We start from the raw sequence: 22,195 nt of genomic DNA, 5'->3' as shown, positions 1-22,195 counted from the left end.
TCCAGTCCTTACTTGCAGGGGCTGTAGGGCCACTTGGGGGGGGGGGGCGGGGCGGGGAATCTCATTCCCCTTCCTCCATGGAGCTCACAGATTTAAAGTGGAAATTTATGCACGTCAAACCTTTCAGCTCAGCTCCTGAATGAAGGGCAGTGACCCTTGGAAACCGCCGCGGCAGCTCTCCGGGGCCTGGCTGCCTCTGTGGCATCTTGTGACAGCCTTCCACAATGGGGCGGCGACGTCGAGGGACAGCAAAAGAGACCAGATGACGGCAAGAATACTAAGAGCTGACGACAGGCTGGCTGTCAAGCTCTGGCCCCCTGGGACTTGATGTCCTGAGAGGAATTTCCAAACTGCGGTCGCTGGGCCGAGGGAAGCTCTCCCCGGGGCTGCCTGGGGACTGGGGTCCCAGGATGGCTTTGTTTCTCTGTGGTCACAGAACACTGAGGGGACGGAGGCCCGGGCATGGGCCGCTGGGGCACGGGCCCGTCTCCTTTCAGACCCAAGCATGTGCTGGGCACCCGCTCGCCTGCAGGCTTAGAGACCCCCCCCCCACCCTTCCAGAGCACAACCTATTGAAAGTCTCCCCACCTGACGATTTCCCAGTTCCAACTCCTCCATGAAGCTTGCCTGGAATCCTCCAGTCCTGCCCCCGCTTCTGAATGCCTAGCTGCTTACCTTCAGAAGCACTGCCAAACCCTCGGCTCTCTACGCAGAGGTAAGAGTGGGGTCTGCATCCTACGCCCCCACGTCTCCCCAGGAGCCCGCCCCCACCGAGAGAGCCACCCCCTACACGCTCAGTATCTGCCTGTTTCAGTTGCCGCTTTAATTACAGCCTTGCATGACAAAAATTGGGGTTTATTGTTCTATTCTAACTGGGTGGCAATCCAAGAATGCAGACTTGTAAAGTCTCGATGCCAAAATTAGAAGTACCCAGCAGCTTTTGGTGTCCAGGCCACTTAGCACAGAATTTCCCACATTCCAGGTTCTGACAGTCTTTAGGGGGACAGCATTATCACTTCATCGAACTAAACAGAATCTAAAATAGCTTGTCCCAGGGCGCCTGGGTGACTCGGTCGGTGGAGTCTGACTTCGGCTCGGGTCATAATCTCGAGGTTCGTGAGTTTGAGCCCCGTGCTGGGCTCGCTGCTGTCAGTGCAGAGCCAGCTTCGGATCCTCTGTCCCCCTCTCTCTCCGCCCCTCTCCAACTTGCGTGCGTACTCTCTCTCTCTCTCTCTCTCTCTCAAAAATAAAAAAATAAAATAGGTCATCTGGGGAAAGAAAAGAGGAAACAGAGAGAGACAGACAGAGAGAGAAATGAAAAAAGCATCCTGACAGAGAGGAAGCACCGCAGGGCCAGAACTTGCTGCGCAACTAGTGTGAAAACCCAGATCAGCTTATGGTTTCTGAGCACGGGTGGGCTGGGCAGGCAATGGGCTCTCAAGAGACCCCAACGTTGGCCACCTCAGTTGGGATGAGAGCAGGAATGTGCATTAAAAATTCAACTGATAGGGCGCCTGGGTGGCACAGTTGGTTGAGCGTTGGACTTCAGCTCAGGTCATGATCTTGAGGTTCGTGGGTCTGAGCCCCGCGCCAGGCTCTGTCCTGACGGCTCAGAGCCTGGAGCTGCTTCGGATTCTCCCTCTCTCCCTGCCCCTTCCCTGTTCATGCTGTCTTTCAAAACTAAACAAACGTTAAAAAAAAAAAAAATATTTCAACTGAGTTTATTTCCTTTCCTCTGGTCCTTGCCCCCACTCTCACTCGTTTGGCACCTGCTGTAGCTGACATTTAGGCACAGCCTCTAGAAAGAGCCAAGGCCTTTCCATCCGGGCAGCTGCTCTCACACCGGGGCCAGGGTGGCTGAATTATTAGTGCACTTTCCATACTGGAACACTTTTATAGGCTTTAAAATAGACTTCTTTCCAAGATGCCACAGATGGCACAAGTCCTCAGTCAGGCCAGGACTGCTTTGGGAGGAAGCGAGGCCCTGAGCTCGGGTGCTCTCCTGAGGCATCTTCGCACAGAGGCGGAAACACAGGCCGCGAGGGCAGGGAGACGCTGCCAGGCCTGGCGACCCTGAGCAGCCCAGCTGCTGTCCTTCTGGGTCAGTTCCTTCATCTGACGACAGAGGGGATACTACCTGCCAGGAACGTCTAAAGAATTCACGGCCACACAGAAATGTGAGGGGAGAGCGACAGCTTTGTGAACGTGCATAGACCTCTGTTCTGTGACCAGGGGCTCCCTTCGTGCCCTGAAGCCACCACGCATTAGAAACACTTTCTGGACATTTATGTGAACTTCTTTTTCTTCTTCTTCTTTATTTATTTGCGGGGGGGGGAGGGGGGAGGGGCAGAGAGATGGGGAGAGAGAATCCCAAGCAGGTCCCATGCTCAGGGAGGAGCCCGATGTGGGGCTCGATCCCATCATGACCTGGGCCAAAATCAGGAGTCAGACACTTAACTGACTGAGCCACCCAGGCGTCCCTCCATGAACTCTTCTAAAGTCTTTTCAAATCAAAAGCAGATCAGAGTCAATGGTACAATGGAGAGCAGGAGGAAGGGAGACAGTGAAGCCACGGCTGGGGTGCCAGGTCCCCAACGACGGTTGGAACAAGAACCCAGAGACTGACTTTGCAAAGCTCTGCCCCCCGTTTCCCCCGACGCTTCCCTAGTGCTCCTATAACCAACCACCAAGACTCGGGGTTTCCTGTCGGTCATCTTTCTCTTTGTTACAAAATCTGGAAATCACACCAAAGAATAATTAAAACTGGGCTCTAGACTAGGGGTCTCCTGTTGTGGAGACAGATCCCAAGCATTTCATCTGTGAGGGGACCCACAGCTCAGGGTGATCGGAGCAGTTGGCCGAGGCAGCTTTCCTTCTGCTAAAGGCGCTTTCCTCTGTCTGTCCCGTTCTTCTCCAGAGCCATGGCGCTTCCCTCCCCTCCTGGCCATCCTCCTGCAGAAGCTTCTCTCCACAGGCTTTCGTGGGCTCCACTTGAGAGGCTCGGGGTTTTGCTCACAGAGCGGCAGCAGCTACTGTTGCCCTGGAGCCCAGTCCAGACCCCTGGCTTCCCACTTGTCTTTCTGGAACAACTGTGTTTCACACGGGGCTGCTTCTGACCCATAAATGAGGGACGATTGTGAAACCTCAGGGGATGACACAGGAAGAAAGCCAGTGTGGTCTCAGGCTGATCGTGAGCACATCCTTCCAGCCTTTGACCTAGTAAGAACCCACAGGGAGGGAGGGAGAATGAAAAAAATTGTGGCCTGAAACACAAAGCATCTGGATAAGCTCTATGCTTCAAATATGGAGGGAACTAGGGAAGTCACCCAGCGCCCTGGTGATACATTTTAGGTTGGTGCAGACACTACAACTGCTTCTATAAAAAATAAGATTTTTAGACTTTAGGTAAAAGTTTTACTTTTCATCATCCTTTAAGGGGAGAAAGGGGGGCGGGGCGCCTGGGTGGCTCAGTCGGTTAAGCGTCCGACTTCGGCTCAGGTCATGATCTCGTGGTCCGTGAGTTCGAGCCCCACGTCAGGCTCTGTGCCGACAGCTCGGAGCCTGGAGCCCGCTTCGGATTCTGTACTTGCTCTCTCTCTGCTCCTCCCCCATTCATGCTCTGTCTCTCTGTCTCTGTCTCTCTCAAAAATGTATACATGTTAAAAAAAAAAAATTAAGGGGAGAAAGAAGGGACTTCGACCTTGGGATCAAGGTCAGAAGTTTCTTCAGAAAGGCTGGGGCACACGGCTTACATCATTCTCCGAGGTGACAGGTGCTGACAGTGGGTCACTCTGGCAAGGTCCGATGCCACAGAAGGAAAACCCACTCTTGCTAACAACATCCCCCAACCACGAACACCACAGGGGCACTCTCGGCCACCAACGGCATCACCAACGTTAGCTGCGGTCTCTCGCTCGGCGGTAGGTAGCGACGCCCTCTCCAAGTCGCGCAGCTGACATGCGACCAGCCGGCCTTGCCCGTCGCCTCTGCACGGAAGAGGTGCTCCGCTGATGGCGGCCACCGCAATTTCCTTCTTCCGTTGAGACAGATGCTAAGTGACCCTGACGGAGGGGGAGGGCCTTACAAGTCCCCAGACCCTCACATCAGCGGGTTGGAGAAATGAGTGCCCTTCTCAGCAGCCACATGGAAAACAGGTTCAGGACCAACTAACTGGTCCTTGGGGAGAGAGCAATCTGCCAAGTAACCGCTTCACCCCCCCCCCCCTCTTCAAGTTGATTTCTTTGTTTTCCTCCCACTTTTTGTTTTTTGCCTTATTAACTCTATTTGTATATCCATATTCTACTCAATTTTGGAGTCATTTCAAAATGGAAAAGTTCTGAGTCATCTCACTGCAAAAGCGCTCCTAGAATACCACCCCCCAAAAGTGTCACCCCTCTGAGTCCATCCGTGACCCCCAAATCTGTGTCTGAGCCTGGTTTTCCACACAAATGCATCCCACACATCCTCACACTCAGGATGTGCTCTGCTAGGCTGCTCCTTCTCCTCCACCCCCCTCCCTGCCCCCGCCTGTCACGCTCGCCGGTCCGTATCTTGGTACAGCCAAATGCGCAAGAGGCTTGGGGGTCACTTTCACCCCCTCCTCACTCCGAATCTGTATTCAGCCAGCAGGACTGTGAATTACGCTGACGCCTTCTCCCCAGATACCTTCGACTCCGTCCTCCCCAATCCTTTTCACTGCTACCGGAGCGAGAGGTGCCTCCACCGTTCACCGGGCCACTTACGTCCAGGGCGCCGCTGGCCGCCCCCCACCCCTCGCCCCCGCCACTGCCCTGCCCTCCTGTCTCATCTGACTCTGATCCATTTCTCTGCTGCCGGCAAGGTTCCGTCCTTAATATGTAATTCTGAGTGGGATCGTCTTCAAAACCTCACCACCGCCTATAGGACAGGTGAACTCGGTGTGGCTCTTAGGCTCTGGGCTGTGAGCCACCTTCCCACATGGGTGCTGCCACCACACCTGGTGAGCCCCAAACCTCCAGAAATGCCAGTAGCTCAGCCACCGTCTGTGCCTGTGCCCGGCACCCTTCTCTGTATACGGGCCCTTCTCTCTTCTCCCCTGGGCACGTTCTCCTCATCCTGCAGGACCAGGCCAACTGTCCACAGCCTTCCCTGGCTCTCCGAGAATAAATTAATCACTTCCCCTTGAGGCCTCATAACACATGGCTCACGCTTCTATTTTAAAAGCAATCATATGTTACAGATAGTTGGTAATCCTGTCTGCTTCCCCTGCAAGACTGCGAACTCTGCAAGGAAAAAGCACATTTCTTACTCTTCCTGGCACATACTAGCATTCGATACATTTATGCCTTAGGTAGTCTTAGAAACTGACAGAGAATTCACATTGTAAGGTCCTCAGGAGTTTGTTAGAGCACAGGCAACTTTGTATGTTGGATATATTTTACCCAGCAGTCAAGTTAAAAAAACTCTCTTAGAACTCTTGATCTAATTTACTAAAGATTTAGTCAAGCCATTCACTTTTATCGGCACAGCTGGCTAATCTGTCAAATGAGTTTTAATTCAGGGGCATATCCAAGAATGTCCAATTCCCTAAGTGTCTATGGTTATTGGCAGAGTATTTCCAGGTTTAGAAAATGAAAGCTAACGAGCTTTAGCCCGTTCCTCAAAAGGACTCGTCTTTTGTTTTTGTTTTGAGACTATATATGTTACTATAAGGCTTATATTTGTGATTCTATGCTGTTAGAATCAACACCATAATCTGTGCTCTAAAAAAAATAAATTCTGATTTCTGTCTCATCTGCAATTTGTCAAGAAAGACAAGATCCAAAATGCCATACACAAGTATGTTTACATGGAGGGCAAGAAAGGAAAATTTTATTTTTGTTTTTATTTCTTTTTGTACTTGAATGTGCTGACCATGTGCATGAATTCCTTTCATCAAACAGAGAAAGAGCTTATTTGGCTGCTGGGTTAATAGGCTATTTTTCTTTTCTTTTTTTTATACTTCTCTGTACTAAAATAAAAATCTCATAAATGTTATTGTCTGAAACAACATTTAAAAAATACAATCCATGGGGCACCTGGGTGGCTCAGTTGGTTAAGCGTCCGACTTTGGCTCAGGTCATGATCTCACGGTTCGTTGCCTCCGGTTGCCTGCTTTGGATTCTGCGTCTCCCCCTCTCTCTGCCCCTCCCCTGCTTGTGCTGGCTCTCTGTCTCTCAAAAAATGAATAAATGTTAAAAAAGTTTTTTTAAAAATAATAAAATAAAAAATACAATCCAGTGGTCAAACTCCAGGAAGCGGTAGATCAGAGCAGTTTCTTAGGTCATGCGGGTTGCTCATGGGAACCTTTTCTTAAAAGGTAAGAGCCACCCTAAGGCTTACAATGCTGGTGGGTCACTTTGTGATAAAGTTGTGGAAATAAAATAGGGACTTGTTTTCCTTTCTTTCTCTTCTTCTTTCTTAAATGAAAATGAGATCCCTGGCTACAGATGAGACACTAGTTACAAGGAAAAAATAATTTAATCAGATTGGACAAATTTTACTTTAACATCATCTTAACCCAGGATCCTGTTTCAAAACCCAAACTGCAAAGGATGGGAAGCAGTGATAATCCTGTAGCATACCAGAGAAGCAGTTGATTCTTCCAAAAGCTGAAGCCTTTTTAGCTGGCCAGACCTTAAATCGTATGTCAGTAACTATCTTTTTAATACTAATTAATGAAATAAAATAAAAAAAATTAAATGAAACTTGATCTGGGAGAACACAGTTGAAGTGCCCATGGCACTGGGGACTTTGTGGGGTTTTCACTACATCAGGAAGTAATTACACAACATTTTCCAGAAGTGAAACAGTGAGTCTAACTGGAAAAAAATGTGGAAACATTTAGTTAGAACAGTAGAGCAAGGTATTAAAGACCCTTTTAAGGGGTTAACTCTGAAGGAAAATATGCAAATAATTAGGTCTTTAAATATGTTTTTAATTACAAGTCTAGGATAAAAGTCAGAGGTATAATTTGGCAGTTGTGTGCGTTTCTTGAAAACTCCTTTCTTGCAAAGCGATGATTCTAATGTTCACGTCACCATGAAGACCCAGCCTGACAACCGAGAATACTTCAGAGAAATATTTGCCGGGTTCCCCGATGGCTTCTTCCTTGTATGCCGAGGAAGGCCATGGTCACGTGCTTTCTTCAACATTCACTGGCGAGATTTAACCCACAAACTTGGGTAGTGACACATGGTTTTCATCTTTAGAGTCAAAATTCATTCATGCCAATATCTTTTCCCAGCTCGTATAAATTTCAAGGGTTTCACGAAATCTATTTTACTGACTTCAGTTTGATTCCAGTTTCCAGCTTTACGTGGCTCTGTTTTCAATGTGCGTGTATCTCACTGGGAACGATCCTACGTTAGCTGTCCTACACCATTTCTCCCTTGTGTTTTTGGCACATGCCATTCTACTGAAAATGAAATTTACAAGGACCGAGATGGTTTGAATTGAATAGCGGCGAGTGGGGGAGGAAATGAAAAGCACAACGTACAATAATTTATAATCTCAACCTTTGACCAGAAAACCTCCAAAAGATGGAAAAGTGAACGTGTATTAATATAATGCCATACTGCAGCTATCCAGCTATCATTCATTCGACAAATATTTATTGAGTGCCTATTAAAACGAAAATCCCAGGGCTCCTGGGGCTGCCCTTCTAGCCGCCTCTGAACCACGCCCTGCCAGACCTGAGGAATGACTCTCTGGGCCTCTGATCCAAGAGTTCCAACAGCAAAGGTGTATAAAGGGCAGCTGTGGCACCAAATCCTCCCCCGAGGAAGCAGGAATAGAAAGTCCCCCCCCTGGAGGGAAGCTGCCTGGGGATTCTGGGTATTGCAATGGTGACCAGAGCCAGGGCTAGACTAAAAGCGCAAAACATATTCAAGAAGCATGCTGTGGACGGAACGGTGTCCCTGCATTAGCCTTATGCCAAGGCCCTGTTTGGAGGAAGGAAGTAATGGAAGTGATTAAGGTTAAATGACGTCTTAAGGGCAGGGCCCTGATCCTACAGGACCAGGGTCCTTATAAGAGACACCAGAGTTCTTGCCCTTGCATGTTCTCTCTCAGACAGAAAGCGTCCATCTGCAAGGCCGGAAGAGAGCTTCCATCAGGAACCAAACTGGCAGGTGCACCTCCAGAACTGTGAGAAAATAAATTTCTGTTTTTTCAGTCACCCTAACCATGGTACTTTTTATGGCAGCCTGAGCTGAAACAGTATCATGTCTCATCAAGAGACCTTCCAGTAACACTGCAGGGGGCCTGAGTTACCCAAAACGCATCCGGGAAGATGCCATCCTACCCAGCAAGCAACAGATGAATTCTGGACTTGGTTTTTGATGTCTCCATTCAAATACTGCTATAAAAATATGAGATGAGGTCAGCTTAACGCTGTCTCTAACGATGACAATGAAGCCTATTCTGAATTAACCTCTGCTTCAGTCACTCCTCCATCAGACAAAAAATATTCATGGCCCTCAGAGCCCTCCTCCTCTTGCTTTAGCTTAAAGGAGAGAAACGAGCATTAAAAGAAATTAAACAAGCATTTTGCTACTCGCCAGGCACAACCAACTGCCTTCTCTGGAATGGAGGGTCTAACACCAATTTAAGTTAATGAGCTTTTTTTTTGTGTGCTAACAGGTCTCTGCAGAATATCCTAAAATAGTGATATACTGAATCCTATCGTGTCAACTTGGAATAATTTCACTAACCAAAAATACTCCAAGACCCTAGGTATATAAGGCCTCCTTTTCAAAGAGTAACAAAACACTTTTTTAAAAATTGCTTTTCTTGGGGGACCTGGGTGGCTCAGTTGGTTGAGCATCTGACTCTTGATTTTGGCTCAGGTCAAAATCCCAGGGTCGTGGGATCGAGCCCTGCATCGGGCTCGTGCTGACTGTGGAGCCTGCTTGGGATTCTTTCCCCGGCCCTTTTCCCCTGTTTGTGCACGCTCTTGCTCACTCTCTTTCAATTAAAAAAAAAAAAAAAGTCTTAAAAATTGCTTCTCTAAAATTTTCAGACACTAGTTGCCCTTTGTTTCTGTTTTTTTTCATTACTGTTCTGCAGCAAACAGTAGAACACCAAAGTTTAAGGACATTTTACAGAGAAAAAGGCCTTAAAACTGAGTACGTCCTATTCACGATCTCCTCTCTTTGAACAAACTAGAGAGGCACCACCATCTTCTAGAAACAAAACCCAGATGTCCCACTGTGGAACCCAGTTTGAGAACCTCCACTTGAAGTCAAAGGCTTTGCAGGAGTAGCGATACCTAAACCTGTAAAAGGTTTGGGTCAAGGAATCTTCGACAAGTTCCACTCCAACGCCTAAGAGTCACGAGGGTGCTTGGAACAATAGCAACTACTTAGACTCAGAGATAGAAAAGATAACTCGGTGGTTTCCCGAGGCTCCACTTACAATTCGTCCTGAATGTTGTCTGTCAGTTTGAAGAGCTGCTCCTGCCCTTCTGCCTGGCTCTCAGAATAGCGGGGCAGCAGCCCCTGGGGCCCGGTGCAGCAGCGCGGTTTGCGAACCCTCTGGGCTTGAGTCCTGGACGGGTCAAGGGACAGAAAGCAAGGAGGTCAAGCATAACGGTTGACATGATTTCCCTTCTTCATCTGAAATACAAAGCACCACGTGGCAGAGGCAGAGTCTAACTTTAACGACCGGAACTGAGCGATGGCATCACCTATGAACGCACTCGCTATGAAGACAGTGCTGCTCAGGACTCCAGTTTTGACCAGAGCCTTGTCTCTGCCATTTTCCGTCTGATCACGGACAAGTGAGTGGGCTTCTTGCACCCCGGGTTCCAGTTCTCTCTGTAAAACGGGATGAGGACGCCTACCTCACAGGACTGCAGTGAGGATCAAATAAAATCGTGCCGGCCGCGCCTGTGCCCCACAGGACGTGGGCTATCTACCGGTGACGACTCCTGTTGTTGTTCCTAAGCCCTCTCCTTGGGAAAACCCCACTTTTCTAGGAATCTTCGGGACAGGCGCCTCTGGACTCGCAAGGGACAAGAACGGTGAGGGCACCGGGGCATCTAGGAAGCAGACACCAGGCTTCTGGGCTTCTTCAAGATGAGCTCAACTGTCTGGGCCCAGGGCGAGGGACACAGGAATCCTATGAGGGAGCAGAAACGCTCCATGGACTGGTCCCAGGCCACAGTCTGGGACTCTGCAGCGACTCTCACTCATGCCATCCGGCTGTCGGTTGCCCAAAGGAATCTGCTTTGCCATGGCTTTCGGGGTAGGCTGATGTTGTCTTTTTCCACAAACCATATACAGGGTAATTGATAAGTACTTTTCGGTGTTTTCCTAGAAACAGGAGTCCATATTTGTCTTGGAAAGGCTGTGCATATTTCAGATGACTGATAAGAGTGCGCCGGGTCTGTCCTCGGCCTTGTACTCGCTGTACTTTTCATTATTTGTTCCTGGATTCCACTGAAGCAAAACAACCCTCTCTAGACACAGCTAGCGGCAAGCAGGAAGGCTCGCGCACTGACTCACAGCTTCAGAACCATGTACTCACAGTAGTGTAGAAATTTACTGCAAAGGCGAAAAGTGCCCTACTGGGCAAACAGGAGTACTAATACGGACGGGAACAGTCTAAAAACTCAGCACAGGCTACGCGACACTGGGACACCGCAAAGCACTCCTGGACCCAGGTCAACACTCCGCTCACCGGGCCGTGGTGTCTGAAGCCCCATCCATACCTGGTTGATGTTTGCTATGTGCCAGAGAGCCACAAGTCCAGTGGTACATTTTTAGAAGTTCAGCACTAAGGATGCCCGAGATACCACTACATGAGCTCGTCAGGGGTGGTGTAAGAAGCCTGTAAAGAGGTTTCGGTGATCTGTACTGAGGGAAGGGGTGAAACAACTTTAATTTATGTCATGTACTCACATATTCCCACTACACACAGTCTCCGTTTCTGCTTGAAGGTTTCGGCCTTGTAAACGTTGGTCTCAAGATTTAGTAGGCTGTTTACATGCTAACTACCGGCTGAGGGGAGGAAGGGAAGTGTAAGGAGCCGGCCGCCGTGGGGTCCCCAGGGGCGAGGTCGGACACCTGCTCCCGTAAGGGTGCTGGCAAACCAGGGCAGGGAGCGTGGCACACTTGCCCAGGCAGCAAAGCCCTGCTCTGTCTGCCTGGCCCCTGAGACAGCTACTGTCAGTCCAAGCCTGCCAAGGGCAGGCTCATCAAGGGTCCTTTTCCCAAGGCAGTCCTCCTGTTCTGTCGCCTGGAAGAGCTTCTGGCTATCGTGACAGAAGCCCCAGAAGCCCTTCCAAGAGGAACAAGACACGATTTTGTTTGTTTGTTTATATTTTTGAGAGAGCGAGCGAGCGCGCGCACAGGCAGGGGAGGGGCAGAGAGAGAGGGAGACACAGAATCGGAAGCAGGCTCCGGGCTCCGAGCTGGCAGCACGGAGCCCGACGCGGGGCTGGAACTCGTGAACCGCGAGACCGTGACCTGAGCCGAAGTCGGACGCTTAACCGACTGAGCCAGCCAGGTGGCCCCCGCCCCCAACAGCTTTTCAGTATAAGGTTTCATCCTGATGCCTCTCCCCACATCTTCCCAATCCACTGGGAGGTCCACAGGCTCAACATCCGTATGTACTCCCAATCCAACTACCGCTCCATCTCTGTCATGACTAACAAACAATCTCTGGATTTCTAATGGATTATTACAACAGTCTTGCAATTTACTCTATTTCCACCCTTGTCCGTTCTCCTCATGGCAACGAGAATGATACTTCCAAACTACAAGTTAGGTTAAGTCAGCCATGTGTCAGCACACATTTGCTTCACATCCCACTTAGATAAAATATTTACTTATTGCTTGGTGCCCCATCTGGAACATAAGCTCCATGACAAGAATTTTGTTTCATTCACTGCTATCCTGGGATCTAGAACAGTACCTGGTTCACGGTAGAAAAGCAGTAAATGTTAGTTAGTTGAGTAACTGAACGAATGCATTTGTGGGTGGGTAGGGGGTCAGCATAAGGGCCATTTTAACCATGGAACTCAAAAGTAAAGGTGGCGTACTAACTTTGGTGGAGAGTTTGAAGACCAGAGATTCTGAGCCTTGAAGGTCAACAAAGTTAAGGGAAAATGTGAACCAGCTAGAATCATATCTTCCTGACAGAAAGGTCAAGGATTTGTGTTTATATAGTCCGCTGATCAAAACCAAGGAAGAGACGTGAAGGCATGGTCATAAAATTAATGTCTTTGCTAACACATGTAAGTTCCTTAAAAGAAACAATCTTTTCATTAGTACCAAGAGTGGGAACGACATGCTATACCGATGAGGAGAAAACTTACTAAGAGTCCTAAATTCCTCCGGTGGGATCCAAAGGAGCCAGGGAAGTCAAAGAAGGGAGGCTTGTTTCTGGACCTGAGCTCCTGGAAATCACATCTTGTAACAACCATGGAATAGTTGAAAATGTAAGTAAGTGTACCCCGTGTTATCACATTAGCAAATAGTTGGCTGGGGCGTACAGTTATTTCTTGACTCCATGGCATCCCTCAGGATCCTCCCCAAAATTCACTGACCCAACTCACCTCCACTCCCAGCACATCTTTGAACTTGCTAACTATAAGCCCACCCAAACGCTGGAGAACAGGAAGGAAGTGTAGCTCCCTTGTGGGTACACACTGCCTCTGTTAGGTTTCTTATCTGTCTTTCCAACAGGTTGCACACTGTCTTCCCATTTCCAAGGTCCTCATTCTGTGACCCACCAACCATCCAGGGGAGGCTGGGTGTAGTGCTCAGACACTGCTGATAGGAGGAGCTCACTGTGGCTTCAAGGGCCATGGACACAGAAGAAAAAAGAGCTCAGCTCTGCCATAGGAGGAAACAGCCATAACTCCAGGGGCTATCAGAAGGGGTGGGTTAGAGATGCTCTTACTAGGAGCACAAAGGCATTAAAGGAATTCTTCCCAGAACCCCCTACTGCTTCATCACTGTTGGTACCTGAAAAACTATTCTTTCTTCTCCAAAATTCGCCTAAATTTTTAACCTCTGAGGTCCTAGTGGGAGGCTGCAGGGGTGTGTGTGTGTGTGTGTGTGTGTGTGTGTGTGTGTACTTAAAGTCAATGTGTGTCCACACATATGGCACCAAACTTAATCAAATAATTATGAACAAAAACCAGTAAGCTGGTGTTTCAAACCTTGTAAGCCAGCAAGAAGTTTAAAGTGCTATTCTCCAGGGCAGGCCACTTTGTGATGGAACTGTCCTCTCCATCTATCGATGATGGCACTGGAAATTCAGGTTACCCTTTGAAAGCAGTATGGCCGTAGGCAAACAGTGATCTTGTCGGTTCACGCTCTGTGATTGGGTAGTACCATGTGTCTACTTTAGATTTACAATTCTTAAGTAACTTTTATGTATTCACGTTCCCTGTGAGCCTGCGAGCACCTGGAGGGAAAGGACTCTAATTCCCTGGTTCTTTAAACTGGGCTTTAGAACTATGCTCATCAGTATCCTCAGTTCAAGGCCTACTGTCATCATTGGCCTTTTTCTTTGTTTTACATGGTAGAGTAAAATCTGTGAAACCACCATCCCCAGCACAAAAATGCCATCACTGGCCATAGCCTGTATCTCTCTGTGTGGTCCTCTGCTGGCCCCCCCCCCCCCCACCCCTCCTCCACCTTCAGACAGCTACTATTCTGAATCTTCATTATAGTTTTTGCTTTTAGTTGTTTTAGGCTTTTCAAAAAGGCTGTCATTGCCTTTTTATGTCTTGGGACTTACTTCTCCCTCAAGACATACCTGCTAAGAGTCAGCCATCCTTCTGTGTGCACCTAGAATCCATCTATCATACCTACTTATTATCATCATCCCATTGCACGGATATACTATCATCCATCCATTTTCCTGTTGGTGGTACAAGGGTTATTTCCAGGGTTTGCTGCTATGAACATTCCCGTACACATCTCCTGGGGAATGGATATATACAGATTTAGGAGGTGTTTGCTGGATCACCAGGCATCAGTGTTCGCCTACCAAGACAATTCAAACTGTTTCCAAAGTGGCTGAAACAATTTACACTCCCACCAACGGTGCATTTGAGAGAGCCCTGCAATCTACATCCTTTCAACACTTGGTCCTGTCTAGAAGAGAGCACTGTCCAGTAACACAGCCACTGATCACGAGTGGCTACCAAGCAACTAGAATGTGGCCAGTGGGTCTGAGGAACCGAATGTTAAAACTTTAAAGTGATTTAAATTTAAACTGCGCGTTAAACAGTACGGGTCTAGATCCTCACGTTTCTGCTCCTTGAATGGGTACAAAATGGCATCCTGTGGCCTTCTCCTCGTTCCTGCCTTCTCTTCTCAAAACCTAAAGGATGATGGTGGCTGTTAAAAGAGAAGGAGGAGGCTAGATGCTGGAGCCGAGGGTCGAGGTCCAAGGCACTCTGGCCCACCACTGCCGGACCAGCCTCTGGCCTCCCCCGGCTGCCTCGCTCCCTTTCTCGAGATCACCTTCACTGTCAAGACGTGCTGCGTCTTGGGCAGGGTCCCAGCAATCCTGGGGATAATGGATCGTCCATTACACAAGAGGTGGCAAAACTCTGCCCGCTCACCTCTCGTTAGTTGACGGCGTCTCTTACCACCGCTTGACATAAAAGATGGTTTAAAACATGAGTCTGTTTAGTGCATAGGCAGCAACCCTGCCTCCACAAACCTTTGTTTAGCCAAAGGTCTGTGGTGGATTTAATTGCTGCCAGCTGGGGGCTTGTCGGCCATTTTAAGCTCTCAGCTGCTGCGGTTTATAAATTTCACAGTGTATAGAAAGAAGCAGGCCTTCCAGTCAACCAGCTAATCCAAAATGTCAGCACCAAATGAACTTGAGCTTTGAACTCCATGAAAATGTCAGAGAGTCGGCGGTACGGCAGGGACGACTCTTCCCCCAGGGAAGGGGCTGCTGATACAGTGGCTGATACACGGCAGATATCCACCCAGGGACGGCGATCAATACAGGCCAGGTCTGTGTCTGGCCAGTGCTATCTGACGTACACTGGAGGCCCAAAACCAAAGACGAGGATCATGAAAACACTCCACGTCATTTTCCTTTAGCAACTATAAATCCAAACAAGGTGACACAAGGAGAGCTAACCAATTCCACTCGGTTGATCTTGCCTTTCAGCCTGAGGGTCAACAGTTGGCCAACCGCGATTTGTTCTTTGCTTATATGATGAGTAACTGTGTCACAGCCCTATTAGTTGAAGACAGATGTTGCACACACATACGCATACCCCTGTACAGCTTATGTTAGGCTATTAGTCGGTTGAGAAATTTGTCATGGCCAATGTCTATCAACCAAGTGAGGTTCAAAAACAATCAGTGAATGAGGAGAAAGTGTATGTGTCAAACATGTGACTTCCTAGTACAATAGACTGGATCCTCCTTAGGGGCTGTGTGTACTGACCCCAACAAAGTGATGGATTGTGCCTGCATTTACTTTGTGTGTGTGTCCAAGACTTTTGTTTTAATTAAATATCTTACAGATATATACTGTGCTCGACTGAGCACAAACAATTAGGCTGAGAACAGAAGGGCAACCCAGACTATCTTCGAATACTGTGAACAGGTGACAGCTACGAGATACCAGGATTCTCGACTGAATGGTTCAACCAAACATTTGACAGTCCTCTAAAAGGACTCAACGGTCTATCTAAATAATACTTTGCACTAGAGTGTACGAATTGGTTAAAACTTCCTCTGATACCCACTGCAGTACAGTGTCTGTTCTAGAAGCCTGTCACGCCATGAACTGTATCTCCTCTCCGACCTGTAGCCCTCTCATCTCTATCCACTTTCAAGGACTAAGTGGAAAAGCATTTTTCCTCCACGGATTTTACTCCTTTCAGCGGAAACCGTAATCAGAGGGCATTCTGTGAGAGGGTGAAGGCCTCTCAAGATTGGCTCAGTTGACAGGAGAAATTCTTCCCCAGAGTTCCATGACAAACAGAAATCTACTTTCTAGAACCCGCTCGGACACATTCAATCCATAGGGTTAATAATAATTGCTGAGCTCTGGCTGCACTAAGCCTTGAACCTAGAAAACTGTGCCAAATATCCGCTACGACGATTTGGATTTTGAACACACCAAAAAATCGGTTGGGCAGAATGAAACCAAGGATCCAAAGTAAGACAGCCAGGAAAACGAGCCTGCTTAGAGCCTTGTGTCTGCCTCTGCCCCCACCCCCCCCCCCCCGTCCCCACCCCATTTAATGACTTTTCCTGAGCTATCACATGCACAGGCCAGCACTAGGCCTCTGGGAAGACAGGGATGAATCCAGTTTCCAGGAACCTTGCTGGAGTCTAATGTAGAAGATAAACAAAAGCAGGCAATTCTAATGCGGCACGGAGGCACTAGGAGAGGGGCCGTGTGACCTGACGGCCCAGAGGCCAGGCTCTGCAGCCAGGCTGCAGGGCAGAACTCCAGTTCCACCACTCATAAATCGTGACCTGTGGCAAGTTGCGTAACCTCTTGGAGCCTTGGTTTCCTCATCTGTAAAATGGGGATGACAATAATGAGGCTGCTGTGAGGAGTACATAATGCATACTGTGCTCATGAGAGGCAATGAATAAAATGTTACCTATGAGGATGATGCATCCGTGGAGACGGCCGTGGGCACACGAGGGGGGCCTTACCGAGCTTAGGCAGCTGAGGCCAGGATGGGCTAGGGTCCCACATCCAATCCTTTTTTTTTTTTTTTTTTAATGTTTGTTTATTTTTGAGCAAAAGAGAGCGCGAGTGGGAAGGAGCAAGCAGAGAGAGGGGGACAGAAGATCCAAGGATGTCAAGCAGGCTCCGTGCTGACAGCAGTGAGCCTGATGCGAGGCTCGAACTCACGAACTATGAGATCACCACCTGAGCAGAAGTCCAACTCACGCTCAACTGACTGAGCCACCCAGGGGCCCCATCCAACATCCAATCTTTCTCACTCGGTTTTCTTATTGGGGAGATCGCTTCAAACAGAAATTTTTCCCTTTTCCTTCTGCTTTCTTGTTAACATTCTACTCCCTTGTCTCTAGAGTTCTGAAGTCATATGTGTAAAAACGCACAAAATCCGCACTGTTATCGTCGCAAGTGAAAATGGGGGAAAGATGCTATGCATGAAATCGTTAGAACTGTATTACCATAGCTGTTAGATTTTTAGTCATTTGACATCCTGCAGTGGGGACAACATTTCTTGGGCAGGACTTTCTCCCATCAGTGGGATTCACACCTGACTTGTTTATAGGGGTCAAGGCTTCCTATAACCCAACACATGTTTTGGGGACCCCATGACATTGCAACTGTGACAGCTGGTAGGACTCATGCCAACAGATAGGCCTATTGAGATTTAACCTCTAAGAACAACCCTACTCCCAAGTCTTTTCCCCCGAGGCAACTAACTGCCCCAGGGGGGAGCCTACCTGTTCCTGAGGCCAGGGGAGGGGCAAAGGCAGCTGGCCTCATTAAGAGTTCTAATCCAGTGGATAATGCCATAGTGAGATTACAGCCTGATAGCCTCAGATTTCCTAAAACGCCTTTTTGCATGCATTCAGGGGTTGCTTGGCTTTTTTTTTAAAAAATAGACAGCTTATAAAGTGGTTTGCACCTTTCGACATCTTTACAAAAACGAGGTATCTGACCAACACAAGCCTCGTCTGTGTTCTAATCATAGTGTTCTGAATCAGAGTGTAGTGCTTACGGGCATCTCTGAAGTCACAGGCACATTCCTTGCCAACCTGTCACCCCAAATGTCAGTCCTAAAGTGTTTCGCCTGGGCCAAAATACACAATTCCTGGTAAACTTGATTTTGTGGCTATTGAGTGCAAATGCTAATGATAAGCTGATTAAACCAAATAAGCCAGATATTTTCAGACTGATTTCTGGCAAATGATGACACAATTTCTTTCTTTTAATCTTTACATTATCTACCTTCTCCCAAAAGTTGATCTCTTTTAAGAGAAATGAAATTTAGGAGCATGGTGTTAGAGAGAGGAATGTAAGGCTTTGGAAAAAGACAAACACAGACTGAAATCCCAGTCCATTCACTTATCAGCTGAGCTATCTCGAAAAAGTTGGCAGTCTCCGTTTGTTCATCAAGAAATGGGAATGTGGTACTTACGTGGTTGGTAACGTTGAAATAACATATGAAAAGCACAGAGCAAAGAGCCTGGCACAGAGTAGGTACTCAGAAAAGTTGTCCCCCTCTCTCCTACCCTTATTCAGAATTCTTAGGCGCTAAGTCAATGGAAAATACCAAAACGCACAACTTTTAAAACTCAGATTTAAAATTTCAGCCTGAAAGAACACGACGGAAACATGATTTCCTGAGTGTGTATGAATGATTCACAAGGAGTACGTCAAATGTTTGAATGCACAGGTATTTGCTGAAGGAACTAGTGTCTGAGTGTTTACTCACCTGGCCACCCCAGGCCCCCTGTGTGCTTAAAGAACTGTCCTTAAAGGACTAGAGCTAATCCACCTAGCAGCTCAATAAACTACACCAACTGTCAAATTCTTACAATTGGAATTGATAGTTTGAGAAGGGAGCCATTAATAAAATTCATCCAAACAGAGATTTTCAGAAGCTATTTTTAGTGGCGGAACACTCTCTCTAAATGAAGTCTGTAAGAGAACCTGAATACGTCCAATCCCTGAAAACAGAGCTGCCCTGATGAGGGGCAGGGGACGTGCCTTCAGGCCGCGGCCTCCCGCTCTCCTGTGTGAAGGGCCCTCCTCACAACCACGGCGGAGCGCGCACGGGGTGCCGCAGCTCACCGAGGGGCCTGCTTGTGATTTGTCTGCTTTATTCTAGCCCACCTGTTCATCCAGGTTGGAAGTTTTAGACATTCCTCTACCATCAACCAGAGTGTGGTAGAGGGTGAGGTGGAAAAGGACACAGAGGGGATGGGAGAAGAAGCCTCAAAAACGGACAAGACACGCAAGATGAACGGCGGTCGCGAGAATCAAAGTTTGCGCACAGCCTCCACACTCCCAGGGATAAACAGGCTCTGCTCCGGGCCGAGGTTGGACCTGAGGTGGCAGAGGGACACTCCTAGGCCCCGGGAGGGTTCACAGAGCCAGCTGTGACACACCCCCTTTTCAGCCACCCAACTCTTCCAGGGAGGGGGCCTGGAAGGCGTGGGAGGTGTTGAGCAGAAGCTACGTGGAACCAGAGATTTTTTTTGTCCGTTCTACACACTGTTGTACCCCAGCACCTAGAACAGTACCTGAAATGCATGTTCATGCACACATAAGAAATGAGCGGACCGGTGGCCACAAGACTCTGTCAGAACCGGTGGCAGAACGGCCAGAGCTGCTGCTGCCGAAGCCAAGGGAGTGGAGGAGGGGCAGTCGAAGCCCGAGAAAGGCCGGGACTTGGTCACAACCCAGGAACCCCCGGAGCACAGGCATGCTGGTCATTCCCTCGCGGAGGCACGCTACAAAGTTACTGCCTCGGTCAAGTTCTCCCAGGCGGCAACTGGATAGCTGCCTGGTGGCCTCGGGGGACCGTGCACCATCTGCACTTTTCCAGCAGAGAAAAAGAGTGGGGCCTGGCATTCTGGAAGTTGCTCAGGGGCCCAGTCTAATCCAGTCTCGACACTCAGCACTTCCGCGGCTCCGAACCCGCTGACCGAGATGGCCGATTCTCTGCACTAGCTCAAGTTCCAAGGAGAACCCCCTTCAAAGGATTTTTGCTGTATGGCTTTCATTAGCGCAGTCCCAAGTTTGAGACTCTTGTGACCTAGAAACATAAAGGGATCAGCCAATCAATCACCTACTTCTCATCTTCCTGCTGACCGGCTGGTGCTTGTTTATTGTTTGCCATCAAATGTAACCTATGGCTGAGCTTTCTCAGAAGCCAAGACCACCTCTAGTCAGATCTGCCCTCTACAAACAAGAGATGGCACCTTCTCTTTGAACTTGTGTCAAACTGGCTCTGGCCCACCATTCCGGTGCCCTCGAGAATATCTTGGAGTTTTCAGGCAATGGAAGAGGTGTTTCTTTGTTCGGGCTCTTGCTACAGTGCCTGGGTATAAAGCCAGAGGAGGACTAAGGCAAGGGGAACATCCATTGTATCTGAGTGGGGAGTGGGTTCAGTGGTGTCCTTCCTCTTTGGACAGGAAGGAAGCAGAACACAAGCTAGCAGCCAGGTGATACCCTGTGGGGCCTCCACAAAAGGTACACGTCCTACCTGGTGCCATGGTGTTCAACCTGGTGACAAAAGACTGTTCTTTATTTGGCGATAAGAAGGTCACGCTGCCTTACAATTAAATGCTGCCAGTGAGAACATGAATGGGACTGATTGCCATAGTCCATCAACCCTTGGCAAACTGGTTTGTTTGGTCTGGACAGCAAACAACATTCCACACTACTGGATTTTTTTCTCCCAGATCCCCTGCGGCCCCATCACCCCCCAAAACCTTTTTTCAAAAATTACAATCTGTTCTGCTGTCTCAAGTTACATTCTGTAAATAATAAGCAACACTGATGAAATGCAAAAAGCTGAAAATTTGTAAAGCAGAAAGATCTGCAATATGTCCCACATCTGTGTCACATTAAACATGCACTCAACAGATTTGTGGATTCCTGTCTAATCAGCACACAGGGGTGACGTGGGCCAGCGGGGCTCTTGTGCCACATGCCACAGCAGGGCTGAGGGCCACCGGAGGCAGGCAGGGAGGGGCAGGAGCTGGTCCTGGGAGGTGCATGCGCCAAGCTCGCGATGCAGGCGACACGGGGCTGCCGGTGGCCTCCGTTTTGGCACATGCGCGGTAGAGACCGGCGGGTGACTGCTGTGGTGAGGTCATGGGAGAACAACCACTCGGACCCCTCCTTCGTCGTCCTCGATGCTGCTGAAGCTGGGCCCGTGGCGGTTACACTAAATAACATGTTTTAATGACCAAATGTCTCATTTGAAGGAGTTGGCTCCATATACATTACAATGACTACAAAATAAAAATAGAACAGAAGGAAACCAATTAAAGTGCATTTGGTAAAATGCTTAGAGGCTACCAGAGATGACAGTTGTTACACCAGGCAAAATTGGACGCCATATTTTTTTCTTCCAAGACTTTCTCTCTCTCACATGCACACACGCGTAGGCACAGGCACGCATACTCCCTTTAAGGAAAATTGGCACAGCATAAAAGAGACACTGGCATGTTTTAAACTTGTGGCATCGTGTTGAGTCCCTGAGTGATTATAAGTCTCCCTGTTGGAAAAAACCACATTCAGACTCAACAACGAGTCTTTCAACGGAGGAGCACAAGGGCCTCTAAGGATCTTCCACGGAAAAACTTAGTGTGTCGCCGCCTCAACCAGCTCTCTTCTACCTGTATTTTCCCCACCGACCTTAAGTGAGAGAGACACCAGAGTGAAGGCTGCTGGGCCGCCACAGTCCACGGTATGTCCACGCAGCTGCGTTTATTGTGTGGACTATACACGGGGCATGTTCATGTCACAACATTCTTATAGGAAGCTGTGAAGTTAGTATTGCATTTCATGGAGGAGGAAATCATGCCTTAGAGAGATTATCAAGATTGCTTAAGGCCATCCAGCTGCCAAGTGGCAAAGCCAAACTTGATCTCGGGTCTTTCTGATTCTCCTGGACTCGGTCAACTTATTGTGAGTGCTGATGAAAATGTCTTTAATAAATACTCTGACCCGTCACTGTGTTGAGCATTCTGGGGATCCTAGAGGAAGACCAAAGAAGGCAGAAGCATGACCTCAGGAAGGTTACAGTCCAGTTGGGAAGGTAAGATGGACATCCCTGAAATGGGTGGGGAAGAAACCTAGACACTGCATCGGTGAGGAGACAGCTAAGGGCATCTGGTACCATACAGACAGAGGGCATGATGGGAAGGTCTGGCTTCAAGCAGTGTCCTGCCTACAAGCGGAGCAAGATTTTTATTAAGACAACAAGGTATGGCATCAGTACTAATCTGCCACGTTTTACAACAGGAGCTGGCGGTAATCAAATACTAAGAAACAGGAAGAAACGAACCACAGGGTAAAAGCCGGCTAGCAGACCACACCACACAGTATCCTAGACCATCTGAACTTGAAGCCTCATTCTCGGTGCTAAAGCACCCGACTGGAGCTGTGACAGCTCTCCTTTTATAAAGTGAAGGTGCAGACGTTAACTCACAGGGATTCACACAGTGACTAA

The 22,195-nt window shown here is 48.5% G+C and overlaps 1 protein-coding gene across 8 annotated transcripts in view; it reads right to left on the bottom strand.

Annotated features, from left to right (window-relative positions):
- Positions 1-22,195, bottom strand: part of VPS13D (vacuolar protein sorting 13 homolog D) — a 257,865-nt gene that overhangs the window by 5,515 nt on the left and 230,155 nt on the right. For all 8 annotated transcript variants that reach the window (XM_030324829.1, XM_030324831.1, XM_030324832.1 and 5 more), the window contains one exon: positions 9,436-9,567. In XM_030324829.1, coding sequence (XP_030180689.1) covers positions 9,436-9,567 — 132 coding nt within the window. The remainder of the gene's footprint in view (positions 1-9,435; positions 9,568-22,195) is intronic.

Source organism: Lynx canadensis, chromosome C1, assembly GCF_007474595.2.
Source record: "Lynx canadensis isolate LIC74 chromosome C1, mLynCan4.pri.v2, whole genome shotgun sequence".
In the NCBI taxonomy this organism is placed as follows: Eukaryota; Metazoa; Chordata; class Mammalia; order Carnivora; family Felidae; genus Lynx; species Lynx canadensis.
Note: the sequence above shows the minus strand (reverse complement) of the source record. Positions and strands in the feature narration are given on the sequence as shown.